This window comes from Hyperoodon ampullatus, assembly GCF_949752795.1.
Source record: "Hyperoodon ampullatus genome assembly, chromosome: 3".
Classification (NCBI taxonomy): Eukaryota; Metazoa; Chordata; class Mammalia; order Artiodactyla; family Ziphiidae; genus Hyperoodon; species Hyperoodon ampullatus.
This window is the reverse complement of record NC_136916.1, coordinates 170,028,273-170,044,180: the sequence shown is the minus strand read 5'-3', so window position 1 is coordinate 170,044,180 and position 15,908 is coordinate 170,028,273. Positions and strand designations below refer to the sequence as shown.

At 36.4% G+C, this 15,908-nt stretch overlaps 1 protein-coding gene across 2 annotated transcripts in view; it reads right to left on the bottom strand.

Annotated features, from left to right (window-relative positions):
* Positions 1-15,908, bottom strand: part of PPP4R4 (protein phosphatase 4 regulatory subunit 4) — a gene marked incomplete at both ends in the record, with an annotated part of 115,724 nt that overhangs the window by 34,026 nt on the left and 65,790 nt on the right. For both annotated transcript variants that reach the window (XM_079699745.1, XM_079699746.1), the window contains 7 exons: positions 1,050-1,232; positions 2,074-2,157; positions 3,006-3,083; positions 5,417-5,536; positions 5,857-6,026; positions 7,565-7,687; positions 10,541-10,662. In XM_079699745.1, coding sequence (XP_079555871.1) covers positions 1,050-1,232; positions 2,074-2,157; positions 3,006-3,083; positions 5,417-5,536; positions 5,857-6,026; positions 7,565-7,687; positions 10,541-10,662 — 880 coding nt within the window. The remainder of the gene's footprint in view (positions 1-1,049; positions 1,233-2,073; positions 2,158-3,005; positions 3,084-5,416; positions 5,537-5,856; positions 6,027-7,564; positions 7,688-10,540; positions 10,663-15,908) is intronic.

Genomic DNA, 15,908 nt, shown 5'->3' with positions numbered 1-15,908 from the left:
TGCCTTTTTTCTTTTTTTTTTTTAGTTAAGTTGTAAATGACACCAATAATGTCATTTTTTTCCTCTTTGAAGCTAAACCTGATTTTGGGTTTTTGAGATGGCTACTAGATTTCGTTATCTCACTTTTTTTGAGAACAATAAGAATTCAAAGTACTTTTAAAATAGTTTCTAAAGCATATACATTATGTAGAACTTTTTTATACTTCAGAAAATGGTAGTAGGATGTCATATTCAATGTATAGTGAACTGAGGGTTAAACAATCCTCTCTGGAAATTTTAAGGAAAAAGGTAGACAACTTACTCTATGGGGAAATTTGAGTACAAGTCTTTTTCCCCCCCCTACTTTGACTCTAATTTTGAGGTTATCCATAGTAGGGCATCCGTGGTTTTTTTGTGGGTTGTTTTTTTTTTTTTGCGGTACACGGGCCTCTCACTGTTGTGGCCTCTCCCGTTGTGGAGCACAGGCTCCGGACGCGCAGGCTCAGTGGCCATGGCTCACGGGCCCAGCCGCTCCACAGCTTGTGCGATCTTCCCAGACCGGGGCACGAACCCCTGTCCCCTGCATCAGCAGGCGGACTCTCAACCACTGCGCCACCAGGGAAGCCCCATCCGTGTTTTTTGCATATATTTTATTTGTAACAAGTCACTGTTCAGGTACTATAAAAGAAAAAGAAACCAAACTAGTATTAAGGGGCTTAAGGGATACCCTTAAGGCAACAGGGCACAGCTGAGGCCATGAGACATGAAAGGTGTACATGAGAGCAAAAGGCACTTTGCAGTTGAGATCACTGACTCCTGCCAACCTCCCCCTTGAGAAGAACGGTATCAAGCTTGCAGTGCATGCGTTTACACTCTCCCTGTGCATCCCTCTCTCCAGCTAGGCAGAAGCTGATGAAAAGGAGAACCGGTGGGGAAGCAAAGCTAACACCCCTCCAGGCAGAAGGGCATGAACTGAGTTTGTCGTTCTATTTCAAGAATGTGGAGAATTTGGTTAATTCCAAAACAGGAGCAAGTTCAAGAGAAAATCAGAAAACAGGTATTGGGCTCACATTTGTCATCATGATTGTGAACATTCTTTGCAAGAAACGATAATAAATCTGATCACTTGATATGATGTGCGGCAGACAGGCGTATTTCTGGAGCAGCTTCTCGTGAGTTCTCCACTTTAAAGAGGCTGCAGCTCGCTGCTCAGCAGCTGTGAGAGCTGGAATCAAGTCAGGGAGAGATGATAACTAAAGAAGAAAACACATCAAGAGAATCAAAGATAATTAAAGAAATCAGTTTCAGCACTCAGCCAAATTATTCAGTCTTACAATACACTGGGGAGAGGGAACTCTTAATCTTTTCGGAAATTAGGAGGCATCTTAGTTGTCACGGGGAGGTAAATATTTAGTAAAATCAAATACTTTAAAAAAAATCTATAAATAAAATTTATGATTACTGGAAACAAAATTTTGAAAGAGACTGGGATTCACAACCCTTCTAAAGTAAAATGTATTCTATTTCACTGTCAGCAAACTTTGAGCTTCTAAATTCCTACCCTTCTCTCCTCAACAGTTGCTATTCTTTGCAGTAATAATAAAATGCTAATAAGAACTGAAAATATGAACGTAGACTCCAAGGACAATAAATAAGGATTGTGGTAATGTAAGAATGGTAGAGAACAAATGTAAAATAGATAGCTAGTAGAAAGAGCTGCATCTCACCGGGAGATCAGCTCCGTGCTTTGTGACCACCTAGAGGGGTGGGATAGGGAGGGTGGGAGGGAGACGCAAGAGGGAGGGGATATGGGGATATATGTATACGTATAGCTGATTCACTTTGTTAAATAGCAGAAATTAACACACTATTGTAGAGTAATTATACTCCAATAAAGATGTTTAAAAAAAAAAAAAGGAAATGGTAGAGGAAATTCAAGCTGTTCAAACTCTAGCAGACATTTACTGAGCATCTACTATGTGGCAAGCACTATTTTAAATGTTTTTCATACACTCTTCTGTTGATTCTTCACAACTCTGCAGAGTAACGAAGGCCATATAATGTCCAGAAACTTTTTTGATACATGCGATTTACCTTATTTTCTTGAACACTGCTTTCTCCACCAGTAGACATAAGTTCCAGGATTTCTGGAAGATGATCTATGAGAGCATCTAGTACCTTTTAACAGAGATATTGATTACTCTTCTTGTGATGGCTATGTTTTTCTAATCTTAGATTAATTAACATGCCAATTTCTACAAAGAAATAGTATGAGTTACCAAACAGCATTTTGGGGGTTTCTATTTTCTTGCTCTGTCATCTTCTTGCTGCAAAGTCTTAGAAACAAAATTAGCTACCTTGATCAAACTACATTTGAAAAGAGATTAGTATGTCTGCCTCTTGATAATATTCAAACCATCGAGATCTGAGACAGCCTGACAACATGCTCGAAACTGCCTCCCAACTTTTGAAAAGCAGTTTAAGTCAGACGACACCATCAGTGATGTCTAATGTTGAGGGGTTAAGCTTTGGCAAGCTAGCAGTCATTTGGGTGAACAGGATATAGTAGATAAAGCATCAAAATAAAGTATTCCAAAGCCTCCACAAGTATACTCCCCAAACAATGCTAAGAGAAATAAAAAGATATAAAATGTGATATAACATATGATCACAATTGTGTAAAATTTTAAAAACTTTATATAGAAAAAATAGAAAATGAAAAAATATAAGACAATAGAAACAGTGATCAGAACCAGAAGTATTCTTTTGTCTGTCTACTTTTTGGCCTTTCCAAAATTTTCCATAACAAACAAATATACATGTATATTTTAAAACCTACTATTTTTAAAAGATATTCCCAATTTCTAGTCTATGATACAGTGGCATATCGACTTGAAGCTTCTGGGGCTAGTCAGCTATTAGAATTCATGCAATTCCCAAGAAGCAGGAAAATAAAAGAAAAAAGACATTGATATATTCAAACGTAATATAACAGACGTAAAAAGCGAAGAGTAAGAAGGTATTACCTCCAATGATTCATCTTGTAATAATGTTATTAGTTCTTTATGTATTAAATACACTCCAGAATTCAGAAGTTTAGAAACCTAGAATGGAGCAATAAAGTCTCTCAGATTTGAGACTACTAGACATATAAAGGTTATAACAACAATTAAAAAAAAAGTAATCCCTGTTAGATTTTCTTCTAAAATGAGACTTGTTTACAACACAACTACAAAATTAGATTTCTAGAAAAATTACTTGCATACGTAAGCTTTTCAGTCTGCTTCCTAACACGCTGGAGTGTGTGAACACATGAGGGTTGGGAGTGTAGAAGAATGGATTTATCAGTCATAACTTCCCTCTCATAAGCACTAATAAGCTCATGGATGCCTGTAGTTCATATTTTAAAGTCTTAGAGCAGCCAACAGGGTCTTTAAAGGGAGCCCAGCCATGGGAGGAGCATTCATCTAGGTTCAGAGCTCCTAGAGGGGGCAAATTCTACTGAAGGCCAGTAGCCACATAGGGATAGAGAAAACTCCTAAGCAAGCAAAACTTCGAAGACTTTTCCCATCAAAGACTTCAATCAGCAAGAGAGGAGCTGGAAGTTGGGAGAATCTAGACTAAACCAACTCCTTTGTGAACTGTTTTTTTTTTTCCCCTCTAGACAAGCAACAGTAAAAATCTGCAATAGTAGATTCACCAGTTTCTACTTCACCTTTAAGTTTTTTGGTTTTTTTTTTCCCACATACTGGGTTTCTGAGTAAGGTTTTACTTGAAAAAGGGGTTCCTAGACAAAGAAGGTGTTTTAAAAGTCTTTGCTCTACAGGGTTGTTTTTGACTTTTTGAAAGTATTTTCAAAATATTATTTTTCTGAAAAACAGGAATAAACTCAGAACATACTAAAGTAATTATCAGAATCCAACAATAACACTGTTAAGGAAATTTAAATCCACCAGTGGAATTTCATTATTTAAAAGGACAAACCTAGACTAACCATTCATTTATGGAGTCAAGTATCATCTTAACCTACCTACATGGTATGATTGTAAGAATACAGAAATTAGCCACCCAGCAAATAGCTAAATCAATGATCTCCAAACTCACTTCTACTGGTGAAATATTTTTGTGTACATATTTCAATTTTTTTTCTATGGTGCTAACACATTATGCCCACTTATAGTGGACATAAATAAAATGAAATATTAAAGGTATGAGATAAAAATAAACATAAATAGAAACTCTCGTATTGCATAAATATTGCTTTCTCAGACTCTAATCTCATGCAATCATCTCTGGAGACCACCAATCTAGACAAATACAAGCATGCATGGTAACCATGCCTAAATGCCCACTTAATACATATTAGAGACAAGTAGTTCACTCAGCCAGCCAGTGCCCTCTGCCCTCTCTCCTCCTCCAAAAGCATATTCCTATATGCATATTTGCAAAGATGACTTAATTATTCAATACTGAATTATTTTAATTAATTATACCATTTAAAGGGAATATTATCTGGACTTTGCACAATGAACATTTATTTCATTCACACCAGAAAAAAAATGTTATTCAAAAGAAGCAAAGCCTATCATTCAATAGCCAAGAGTCTTAAGTAACATTTCTAATGCTGCTATGGATATCCTGCACACTTTCAGCTAATCTGACAATGCTCTGAACACAGTGCAAGGAAGGGGATGAAATATTCTCACTGAGAATAAGAATATTTATTATACCTCTCAAAAAGGAAGGAAATATTTTATTAACCCACATAGATATTTTTATGTGACAGTCCTGAAGTTGGCAAGTTATAGGTTATACATGTTTACTGCAATTATAGCAACATGTACTTACTGCAATCACTCGAGAAATATGCCCTAAATTTCAGCCTCAAGGGTTAAGAAGTTAATTATATTCATCATAAAGTTTAAATTCACTTTTGCTCTTACAACATGGAGAGTTGTTGTAACAGCTGAATCTAAAAGCTGTGCTCACGAAACATGATCCATTTGCAGTAAAAACCATAAATTTAAATAATCTATCTCTCAATTTTCCATTTGTACTCAAGTTCTTAAGTTTAGGTGTAAAGCTAAATATAAACATTATAAAGCATATAAAAACTGATTTTACTTCCAGATCTGTAACAGCCACATCCATACCACAATGTCTGGCTTAAAGTAAGGATTTACTAGAGATATACTGAACGAATGGATTAATACCTGTTCAATGAATATAATGTATTTATGTAAATGAATTCTGTGTAACATTCTAAACAGAATTACGGGAATTTTTCAATATTTAGGACTAGAATATGAGAGCGATATGGAGCCTGTATCTTTTAATAAATCTGTAAACCGATGTGTACAAAATATCAAAAAATCATCTACTACATGTAGGTAGAATTAACAACAAATGTAAAGTGGTATCATTTTTTCAGACTTACTTCATAAAAGCAAATAGCAATAGTGTATCTGACTGGTACTTCAGGGTCATGACAAAGGCAGAAGAATGTAGAATAGAGATCCATGTGGAAATTTTTAGGATCAACAAAAACAATCATGGCCTGGTGGAGGTGGGAGGGAGAAGATGAGTGGGAAGGAGAGAAAAACATGCATCAACACCTCTTATTATAATCATGTCACTTAAACTGAATCATGTCCTCTGAATCATAATTTAGTTAGAAACCATATTTGGAAGATCCAAATGCATGCATATAATTCTAATATATATACTTACACAGAGATAAATATAAATTAACCAATATACACCAGACATAATGTGAAGTAGCAAGTGTCAAATATGGCAATATTTTTCAATGCAATCTATTCACGTTTTTAAGTTAAAATTAAAACGTTTAGCCAATACAAATGTATAATTTATTACCGGAAAGTTATAAGCACAGTTCTTCCGTACTGAAATATATTTCTTCTCCTGCTCTAAGATTTGGGGTGGAATCTGGTTTTCATTGTGTCCATTTTCCTGTTGCAAACCCAATGTACAAAGTTTCTTATAAAACTCCAAAAATCTCAAGTGTTGATCTGGAGTAAATATTCCTAAAACAAATGCAAAAACTTTGTTCAACATTTTAATTGAAAACAGTAATTAAAAAGGGAAAAGCAAAGTGCAATAAAAATAATTGGAACCAAATATTTAAATAAATGGTTGGAAATCATAAATAAAAGCAACAATGAGAAAAGAATAACTATTGTGAAGAAATCTAATGGTTCTTCACCTTATATTAATTTTAATAATATTTTCATTTTAATTTCAATAGTATAAAACTATGTAACACAGGAATTACACCTGCATTAATTTCTGCAGCATGTACCATTGTATATACCACTAATGAGTCACTACAATAATAATATGGTAGCCATTATTGCTATTTACTTATGATAAATATTCTAAAGTTGCCTACAGAAAAGACATGCACATATGTCTGCAGAGAAGGAGCTTAAAAATGGAATCTGAGAGAATTCCCTGGTGGTCCAGTGGTTAAGATTTGGCACTTGCACTGCCGTGGGCCCAGGTTCAATCCCTGGTCAGGAAACTAAGATCTCAGAAGCGGTAAGGTGCAGCCAAAAAAGAAAAAAAGGAATCTGAAAGACGGTGAAGTAAACTCAAAATAATTTTGATCAATGGAATGGACTGGTTCCACATTCATATACCGTCTTAGGAAGCTAGTAACTCAACATATATTGCAATAATTTTTTCAACAGTCTATTTAAAGTCCACAATCTGCACAAAAATGTTTTTCTATGCTAGATTGTTGTAATTTAATTAATGCTTACATTATTTTAGTAAGCTAAGAACTGAGTAATATGTTCAGAATGCCAAGAGTTACAGGTATTATTTTGCATTCTAAGCTGAACTGCTCATGTGATATATTAATTATTCTACAAAAAGTTAATAAGAGTATACTTACTATGCACAATAGTTAATATACCTGAGCTTCTATTATCATATACCAACTAATACATAAAGATAAAATATTCAGAAATTTAAAAGGCTATGCCTACTTCACTCTGCCACTGTTTTTTTTTAATAAGTTTATTTTATTTATTTATTAATTTTTGGCTGCATTGGGTCTTCATTGTTGTGCGTGGGCTTTCTCTAGCTGCGGTGAGCGGGGCTACTCTTCACTGTGGTGCACAGGCTTCTCATTGCAGTGTCTTCTCTTGTTGTGGAGCAGGGACTCTAGGTGTGCGGGCTTCAGTAGTTGTGGCATGCGGTCTCAGTAGTCGTGGCTCACGGGCTCTAGAGCACAGATTCAGTAGTTTTGACAGATGGGCTTAGTTGCTCCCTGGCATGTGGGATCTTCCCGGACCAGGGCTCGAACCCTTGTCGCCTGCGTTAGTAGGCAGATTCTTAACCACTACATCACCAGGGAAACCCCTGCTATTGTTCTTTCATATAGGTTCTACTAGTGAAAAAGTCATTTCTAACTGTGTTCTAAATTATGCTATCAAAATTCTAAGATCTCTTAAGGTTTTACACACTTAAAGGGTAGGCTTTACGACTGAAGAGCTAACATTTAGTGGCTAAGGTAAAAGAAAAGGGAAAAATTATCTATAATCTTGACATATCATACCATATAGTCCATGGCATAGTTTTCCTAAATGGAAAGATAAGGAAATAAGAATTGATTCATCTGCTTTGAAAGATTTTTCACAAAACGATTTCACTAAGGGAAGTATAGTTTGACTTCTGTCATCTGAAAAACAAGAATAAAACATAGTTTAGATCCAGTTGCCCACACTGCACATGTGGAAATTAATGCATATACACAAATTCCAGAAAGAAAAGTTACTATATTAGTCTCAGAGTAACAGAAAATATCTGAAAACAATGATGATGGAGGGATGACATAAAGAATAGGTGAGAGATAAGTGGGAAACATCAAAAATTTTTATGCCAGGCTAAGGGGTTTGGACTTGACACCACAGGCCATAGGGAATAAACTATAGAGTGACTACAAATTAAAAAGCTAAGATGATTAAGGTTTTGAGTCTGAATAACTACAAGAATGCTAATGCTACTAGTATAAATAGATGAGTAGCAGGAATTCTCTTCTGCATACATCTCACACCATGCTGCATTCTGTCATTTCATTTTTGATTGAAAGTAAGTTAGCTTATATTACATTCTGTATAATGAATTTCTTCACTTTTACTTCCTATACAACTCTTTTTTCTTTTTCTTTTTTTTTTTTTTTCAGTACACGGGCCTCTCACTGCTGTGGCCTCTCCCATTGTGGAGCACAGGCTCCGGACGCGCAGGCTCAGTGGCCATGGCTCATGGGCCCAGCCGCTCCACAGCTTGGGATCTTCCCAGACCGGGGCACGAACCCGTGTCCCCTGCATTGGCAGGCGGACTCCCAACCACTGCGCCACCAGTGAAGTCTACAACTCTTTTTTAAAAAGTGAATTCATTCTTTGAGTATGTCTGCTTAGGTCATAAGTTTCTGATATGAACAATATTTAAGTTTTGATTCCAAATGCTCCCTGAATTTCCCACAGTTCTCTTAAACTTTCAGAAATAAATCACTACTTTATTAAGGGTCTGACAATACTAAGTAAAATCCTGTAACAGGTTTATTGGTATTATTATTATTACTGTTATTATCATCACATTTCAGTACCATATCTACTGTTTTTACTAAATAACATTCATTCGACATTTATTGAATTTCTCAGACAACAAGCAATAACAGAAGTAGAAAGATGAATAAAAAGTTCTCTGAACTTGGGAAACTCAGACCAGCAAAGAAGTCAAACACAAAAAAATATCATAAGACAATGTGATCACTATTTTAATAGTTAGTATAAGGCAGGAGTCTGCAAACTATTTTTGCAAATATTCTAGGCTTTGTAGTTTATCTGTCCCAAGTATTTAACTCTGTCACTTTGGCACAAAACAGCTACAGACAATACATAAACAAATGGGAGTGGCTGTGTTCCAATAAGCTCTATTTACAAAAACTGGTGGCAGCAGGATTTGGCTTATAGGCCATAGTTTGCCAACCCCTGGTATAAAGGGATTAAGAAGATGTCAGAGAAGAGACTGTTTTGAACTGGGCACTGAAAAGAAGCAGCTGGCTAGGAGAAAAATAGAGGAAAGGGTGAAAAAAGAGAACATGAAAAGGCTAGAGGTTGAAAGAATTTGGTATGCCAAGATAACAGCAAATGGGGCTGGAGCACCAGATCCCAGAGGAGTGGGAAAGAACAGGAAGAAATAAAGCCATGAACACAGGTCAGGACAGATCTGTGATAACCGAGTGAGGGGCAGGAAAAGCCCCAGATCAGAGATGATGCCCGTGTTTCTAGTTTGGATGCCTAAGGGTGCCCCATTATTAGGACAAAGAGATTCATTTGTTCACTTATCAGATACTGCTGTTTCTACTCCTCTGGTTCATCCAATGGCCTAAATTATTATTCTGTAACATCCATACATCATAATTGTCCACATTGCAGTAATCTTTAAGAAGGTCTCCTAGTTCAGTTAAAATATTAATCCAAAGTAATCCTACAGGGGCTTCCCTGGTGGCGCAGTGGTTAAGAATCTGCCTGCCAATGCAGGGGGCACGGGTTCAAGCCCTGGTCTGGGAAGATCCCACATGCTGCGGAGCAACTAAGCCCATGCGCCACACTACTGAACCTGTGCTCTAGAGCCCGTGAGTCACGACTACGGAGCCCGTGCGCCACAACTACTGAGCCTGTGCTCTAGAGCCCATGAGCCACAACTACTGAGCCCGTGCTCCACAACAAGAGAAGCCACCATAATGAGAAGCCCGCACACCACAACAAAGAGTAGCCCCCCTGCTCTCCGCAGCTAGAGAAAGCCCACACACAGCAATGAAGACCCAATGCAGCCAGAAGTAATATAAATAAAATAAATAAATTTAAAAACAAAAACAAAAACAAAGGAATCCTACAATTACACAATAGTGTTTTGTACCTGAGTACTTGACATCTGCCCTTCCAAATTTCACCCTAACAAAATAGTTAATTTGCACTAAACTAATGTCTAACATTGGTTAAGAATCTAGTCACACACTCAGTAGAGCAACTAATTTAATTGTCTTTGTGATTTGATTTGCACAACACTAAGAAACACCTCCTTACCCATTCCCACCCAAATATCCCATCCCAGATTTCTCCTCCTGTGGCCATGAGATTTCCAGCATTAAAATATTAAGTAGAGGAAGCTAATTTAGATATTGCTTTAGTCAAGATCTGTCTTAGGGTCAATTAGTTGAGCAAGTTAAAAACTAATCACCAACCCAAATTCTTAGCCCTACATACTAGTCAGTTAAATGTTGATGAAAGGAAAGAGAAGGGTAGGCAATATTCAACAACACCAGGTGCCAGGAGGGGAAAAGTGGCAGCAGAGAAGGCACCAAAAGAGAAAGGACCATAACAGAGAGAGAAGAAGGGAAGTCTAACATTTATCCTGAAAGTTAACATAAGAAACTCCATCCTGCAGCTACCTTTACTCCTTACTAGTGATACAAAACATGGAAAAACAATGCTTTCAGAAGCAAAGATGTGTCCACATGAAGATTTACCTGTATCAAATATGTCGAGCAGATTAACCAAAGTTTCAAAAGCTGCAAGCCGCACACTGCTGCCTTCATCCCTAGAAAGTTCTATTAATTCAGGGAGCACCACACTTTTTGTAAGTTCTGTCCTGCACAATAAGCAATAGAAGAAAATAAATCAAACCAATACATTTTTATCAAGAACTTACTAAGAACAAGTCACTGAGCTAAGTGTTACAGAAAATAGGAAAAATCATAAAGATATGGCTCCTGCTGTCTGGAAGCTTGCAGTCTGGCTGGGAAAGCATGATAGTATGAATACAAGAAACATCGACAGCAATTGCATATTTACTTATGCAACTTATGGTAGTTGCTCAATATACACATTAAGTGAATGTATTGTTCTGACAACTAACATGGTTGAATAATAAGACTGAATAAATATTAGCCACTTGTACTTCTTCTTTATGAAGTATATGTTCATTTTCTTTGCCCATTTGCCATATTATAAAAGTTGAGGGGAAATAAGGCATTATGGGGGACTTACGTGTATGATACAAATATTTTCCCTTTTTCATTAGTCCCTCTTAGCAAACTGGATTATAGGTAATTTTTTTCAGGAAGTGGGTGCAGACTGCATATTGCCTAAACTAATATATTTATAAGAATATCCTTCTCTTCCCTCACATGTAAATTCTGCCCCAGCCAGACGTATATGGAACAGAAGTCTAAGGATCTAAGGATCTAAAGATCCTAATATCTGTACAAGTCCAGTTTTATCAGTCTAGATGCTAGTAACTACAACCTAACCCTTTCATGATGTCAAAAGGGGGTAAAATACAGGGTCAGGAATAACAAGATGAACGAAATAAGCAAGTCTGCCCAGAGAGCCATCCAGGAATTCTGGGGTCTGGCTGTGTGATACAAATCTACCCCGTTGCTGGCTATGATTTGGAGTCATCTGATGGTAGCTGTCTGCTTCAGCTTAAATACTGATGGTGATTCTGAGTTCTATAGTCAGCCAGGACAGCAAAATCAATTCGAGGAACCCTCTCCTTTGTGCCTTCTCCACTGACCTGTTCTAAGGAGACTGGGTCTGAAGAAACACTGGGGACCTACTCATCTCCAGCTCTCTTTTCACAAGACAAGTTGCCTCTAGCGTTCTGGCTTGGCCCTCCCCTACATGCTCTCCCTTCATCAACAGACTTCCAATCTGACAAAAGACAAAAATAAGGGCAGAGGACAAGAACCAACCATCAATCCCGTTATATCTGAATTTTACAATCTGTGTCTGACAAAGGCAATCATGGGTCTGCTTTTTGTCACTATATATTAGTTTGTATTTGACATACTGTATATATCCTTTTGTGTCTGATTTATTTCTCTTAACATACTGATTTTGAGATTCATCCATGATATAATATCACATGTATCAGTACTTCATTCCTTTTTATTGCTGAATAGTATTCCATTGTACGGACATGCCACCTTTTATTTTTCCATTCACCTGTGGATAGACATTTGGATTGTTCCGGTTTTAGGCAAAACAAATAAAGCTGCTATAAACTTGTGTATATAAAACAATTCTTGTTGTTGACATATATTTTCACTTCTCTTGGGTAAATACTTTATAGTAGAATAGCTGGGTCATATGGAAGATATACGTTTAACTGTTAAGTAAATGCCAATCAGTTTTCCAAAGTGGGTTCCACCATTTTACACTTCCACCAGCAATGTATTAGAGTTCCAGCTGTTCCAAATCCTCATCAATATTTGCTTCTGACAGGCTTTTTACACTACACATTCTAGTTAGTGGGTAGTAGTATCTCACTGTGGTTTTAATATGCATTCCATTTATGACTAATGATGTTGAATACATTTTCATGTGCTTTTTGGTCATGTGTTATACCTTCCTTTATGACATATCTGTTCAAACATACTAATCATTTCTTAACTGGATTGTTTGTAAGAGTTCTGTATCATCGAGTCGTAAGAGTTCTTTATATATTCTGGATATAAGCTTGATATATGTATTGTGAGTATCAGTAGTTTTCCATTCTGGACTTGACTTGTTTTAAAGAATAAACAGATTTTTTTAGTATAAAGTCTAATTATCACATTTTTCTTTCATAGTTCATGACTTTTATCTAAACAATCCTTGCCTACCCCTAAGCCGCAGAGATTTTCTGCTATATTTTCTTCAAGAAGTTTATAGTTTTTTTTATTTATTAATTAATTTATTTTTGGCTGTGTTGGGTCTTCGTTGCTGCACTCGGGCTTTCTCTAGTTGCAGTGAGCGGGGGCTACTCTTTGTTGCAGTGTGCAGGCTTCTCATTGTGGTGGCTTCTCTTTGTTGCAGAGCATGGGCTCTAGGCGTGCGGGCTTCAGTAGTTTGGGCACACAGGCTCAGTAGTTGTGGCTCGAGGGCTCTAGGGTGCAGGCTCAGTAGTTGTGGTGCACGGCTTAGTTGCTCGGCAGCATGTGGCATGTTCCCAGACCAGGGCTCAAACCCGTGTCCCCTGCATTGGCAGGCGGAGTCTTAACCACTGTGCCACCAGGGAAGTCCCAAGTTTATAGTTTTAGCTTTTATATTTAGGTTTATTATAGATTTCAAGTTAGTCGTTGTGTATGGTGAGAGGTGAGAATCGATGTTCAATTTTTTTCTCTTATGAATATCCAGTTATTCCAGTATCATGTTTTGAAAAGACTTTCCTTTCCTCATTAAATTGCTTTGACACTCTATTGAAAAATCAATCCACCATAATGTGTTTCTGGATTCTCTCTTCTCTTCCACTGATACATGTCTATCCTTTTACCAACATTACATTCTTTTGATTACTGTAGTTTTATTATGTCTTGAAAACAGGTAATGCACAGTCTTTGTCATTTTTTTTTTTTAGACTGCTTTGGCTCTTCTAGGTCACTTGCATTTTCATATAAATTTTAGAATCAGCTTCTACAAAACAGCACAATTTTGGTCGAGACTGTATTGAATTGCTAGATCAACTTGGGGAGAATTGACATTTTAACAATATTGAGTCTTCCAATTCATGAATATGGTATATATCTGTTTTTAAAAATTTCTCTCAACATTGTTTTATGGTTTTTCAGTGTAGAGTGTAGAGTTTTCAGTGTAGGTCTTGTACCTTTTTTGTTAAATTAAATAAGTGGAATTTTAAAATTTCATTCAAATTTTTAAAATTTCATTTTCTAACTATCTTTTGCTAGTATACAAAAACACAATTGATTTTTGTATGTTAAACTTGTATCCTGAAACATCCTTAAATCCATTTACTAGTTCTAATAGCTGTTTTGTAAATTACTGAAGATTTTCTATGTAAACAGCGATGTCATCTACAAATAGAAAACATTTTACTTCTTCCTTTCAGATCTTTAGACCTTTTAGGTTTTTGTCTTCTTGCCTTATTTCAATGGCTAGAACCTCCAGTACAGATTGAATAAAAGCGATGAAAATTATCCTTGCCAGCTGTTACCATAGGGGGACAGCATTCAATATCTACCATTAAGTATGATGTTAGCTATAGGTTTTTCTTTCATACATGCCTTTTATCAGATTAAGGAAGTTTCCTTCATCCCTAGCTTCCTGAGAGTTTTTAATCATGAATGGATGTTGAATTTTGTCACATATTGTAATGGGAGGATTTTCAGGTTATCTTGTTTAGTATATCACCATAATTAGAAGTCCGATCAACTTTTTCAAAAGTATGTTCTTTCTTTCCGATCTTAGTGCTGTATATTCTTCCCCTCTAACACTGAAGGATCATGTTGTAGATCCCAAGTCTATTTTTCTTTTCTCTTTAGTCATCCCTGTACAAGGAGAAATCTATTCAGCACACTTGTTTTCTTGTCATGATTGTGTATAACCTCTTCATAATACTATTCACTATTAATCTGATAGCCTAAGAATTGTCCTCTTTGATCTTAAACTGGTACACAATCCATAGTGGCTTTCTAGTGTTTTGCAGCTTTTATTTCATATGGATATGCTAGCTTGAGAAGAATCTCTTCATTTTGCTTCCTGATCATCTTACTAATAAATAATAGTGCTCACTTCTGGTTAAACTAAAATGGTCAGTAAATCTTCCCTTGCTAGCCACAGCAAACACAAAATTGCAAACCCAATTCTTTTCTGTTCTTGGGCCTCTTCCCAGCACATCTCAATCCCAAATGCCTTAGGAACATTAATTCCCAGTGCAGTAGTATCAAACCAGTGCCAATCTCTGAAGTTTTCTCTTCCTAATTCCTTTCACCTATCTCAGGGCCTCATCTAGCCTTGACTATAAGAAAATTTCTCTTGGTAACTATCAGATCTTAACAATATTCCTAATTTTCAATGCTGAAAGAAAAAAGCCTGTGTACCTCTCTTTAGTTTTATGTATTTATCAAAGGGAGAATAAAGAATATGAATCAGGTCTTAGTAATTTTCAGCCAGCATAACACAAAAGTCCTATAATTATGTCTTTAATAATATGTAAGAACTCAAAATTAAATAAATATTATATAACCAAGCATTCTAACTTAACAAGTGCACTCTAAGTTAACAAGCTAGGTAGATTCTTTCTAGTTTTACCTTTATAAATTAATCCTTAAGCAATAATCATATATTAATTTTCAGAAGACCTGTCACTGTGTCAAAATTTCAGTGACAAAAAAAAAAAACTCAGAATACAAAAAGACAACAGCATATTCTCCTAATAGGTTCTGATCTTTGTTAAGGGGCACAGATCTGGGCAAGACTGAATTAATTATGGTCCACAATGATCCAGAGTCAGCCTAGCCTTAGAAGACCTAACAGAAGGAAAGAAGTTGGTTCTGAGATCAAGGTTAGGGAACTGATTACTCTGTTGAAGTGTTAAGCTTCCACACAACACTTAAATCCTACTCAGCAAGGGTGGATGCAGGACAGAGGACACTACTCTACCCTCAATCTGTATGACATTCTAAAGTCTTTCTAAAGCCTTCAATATTGTCCCAGATTTTTTGAAAATTAGCAATTTTAATGGCAACAACCTGATTGTCCTTGCTTGTGAAACAAAGAACCAGGAGAAATCACTGCAATTTCTAGTAAAAATGAGAGGTTCCAAAGTTTTTTGTACCAATTTAGGATACTTGAAAAAAAAAACTGTTTCCCAAGATGGTTTTTAGATAAAATTCCCTTTAAAATCATACTTATACCTTGACATGAGATTAGTTTTTACAGGTGAAGAGAAGAGACTGCCCTATCCCTCTCCTTCCTGAGCTTCACACACTCAGAAGACAAGGAGACCTACAAAGCAGACACTGGAAGCACAGAGCCGCACAGGAGACAAAGACTTCCACTGAGTAATTTCATCTGAAATGACCCAGTAATACAGCTGCCAGCTAAAATATATGG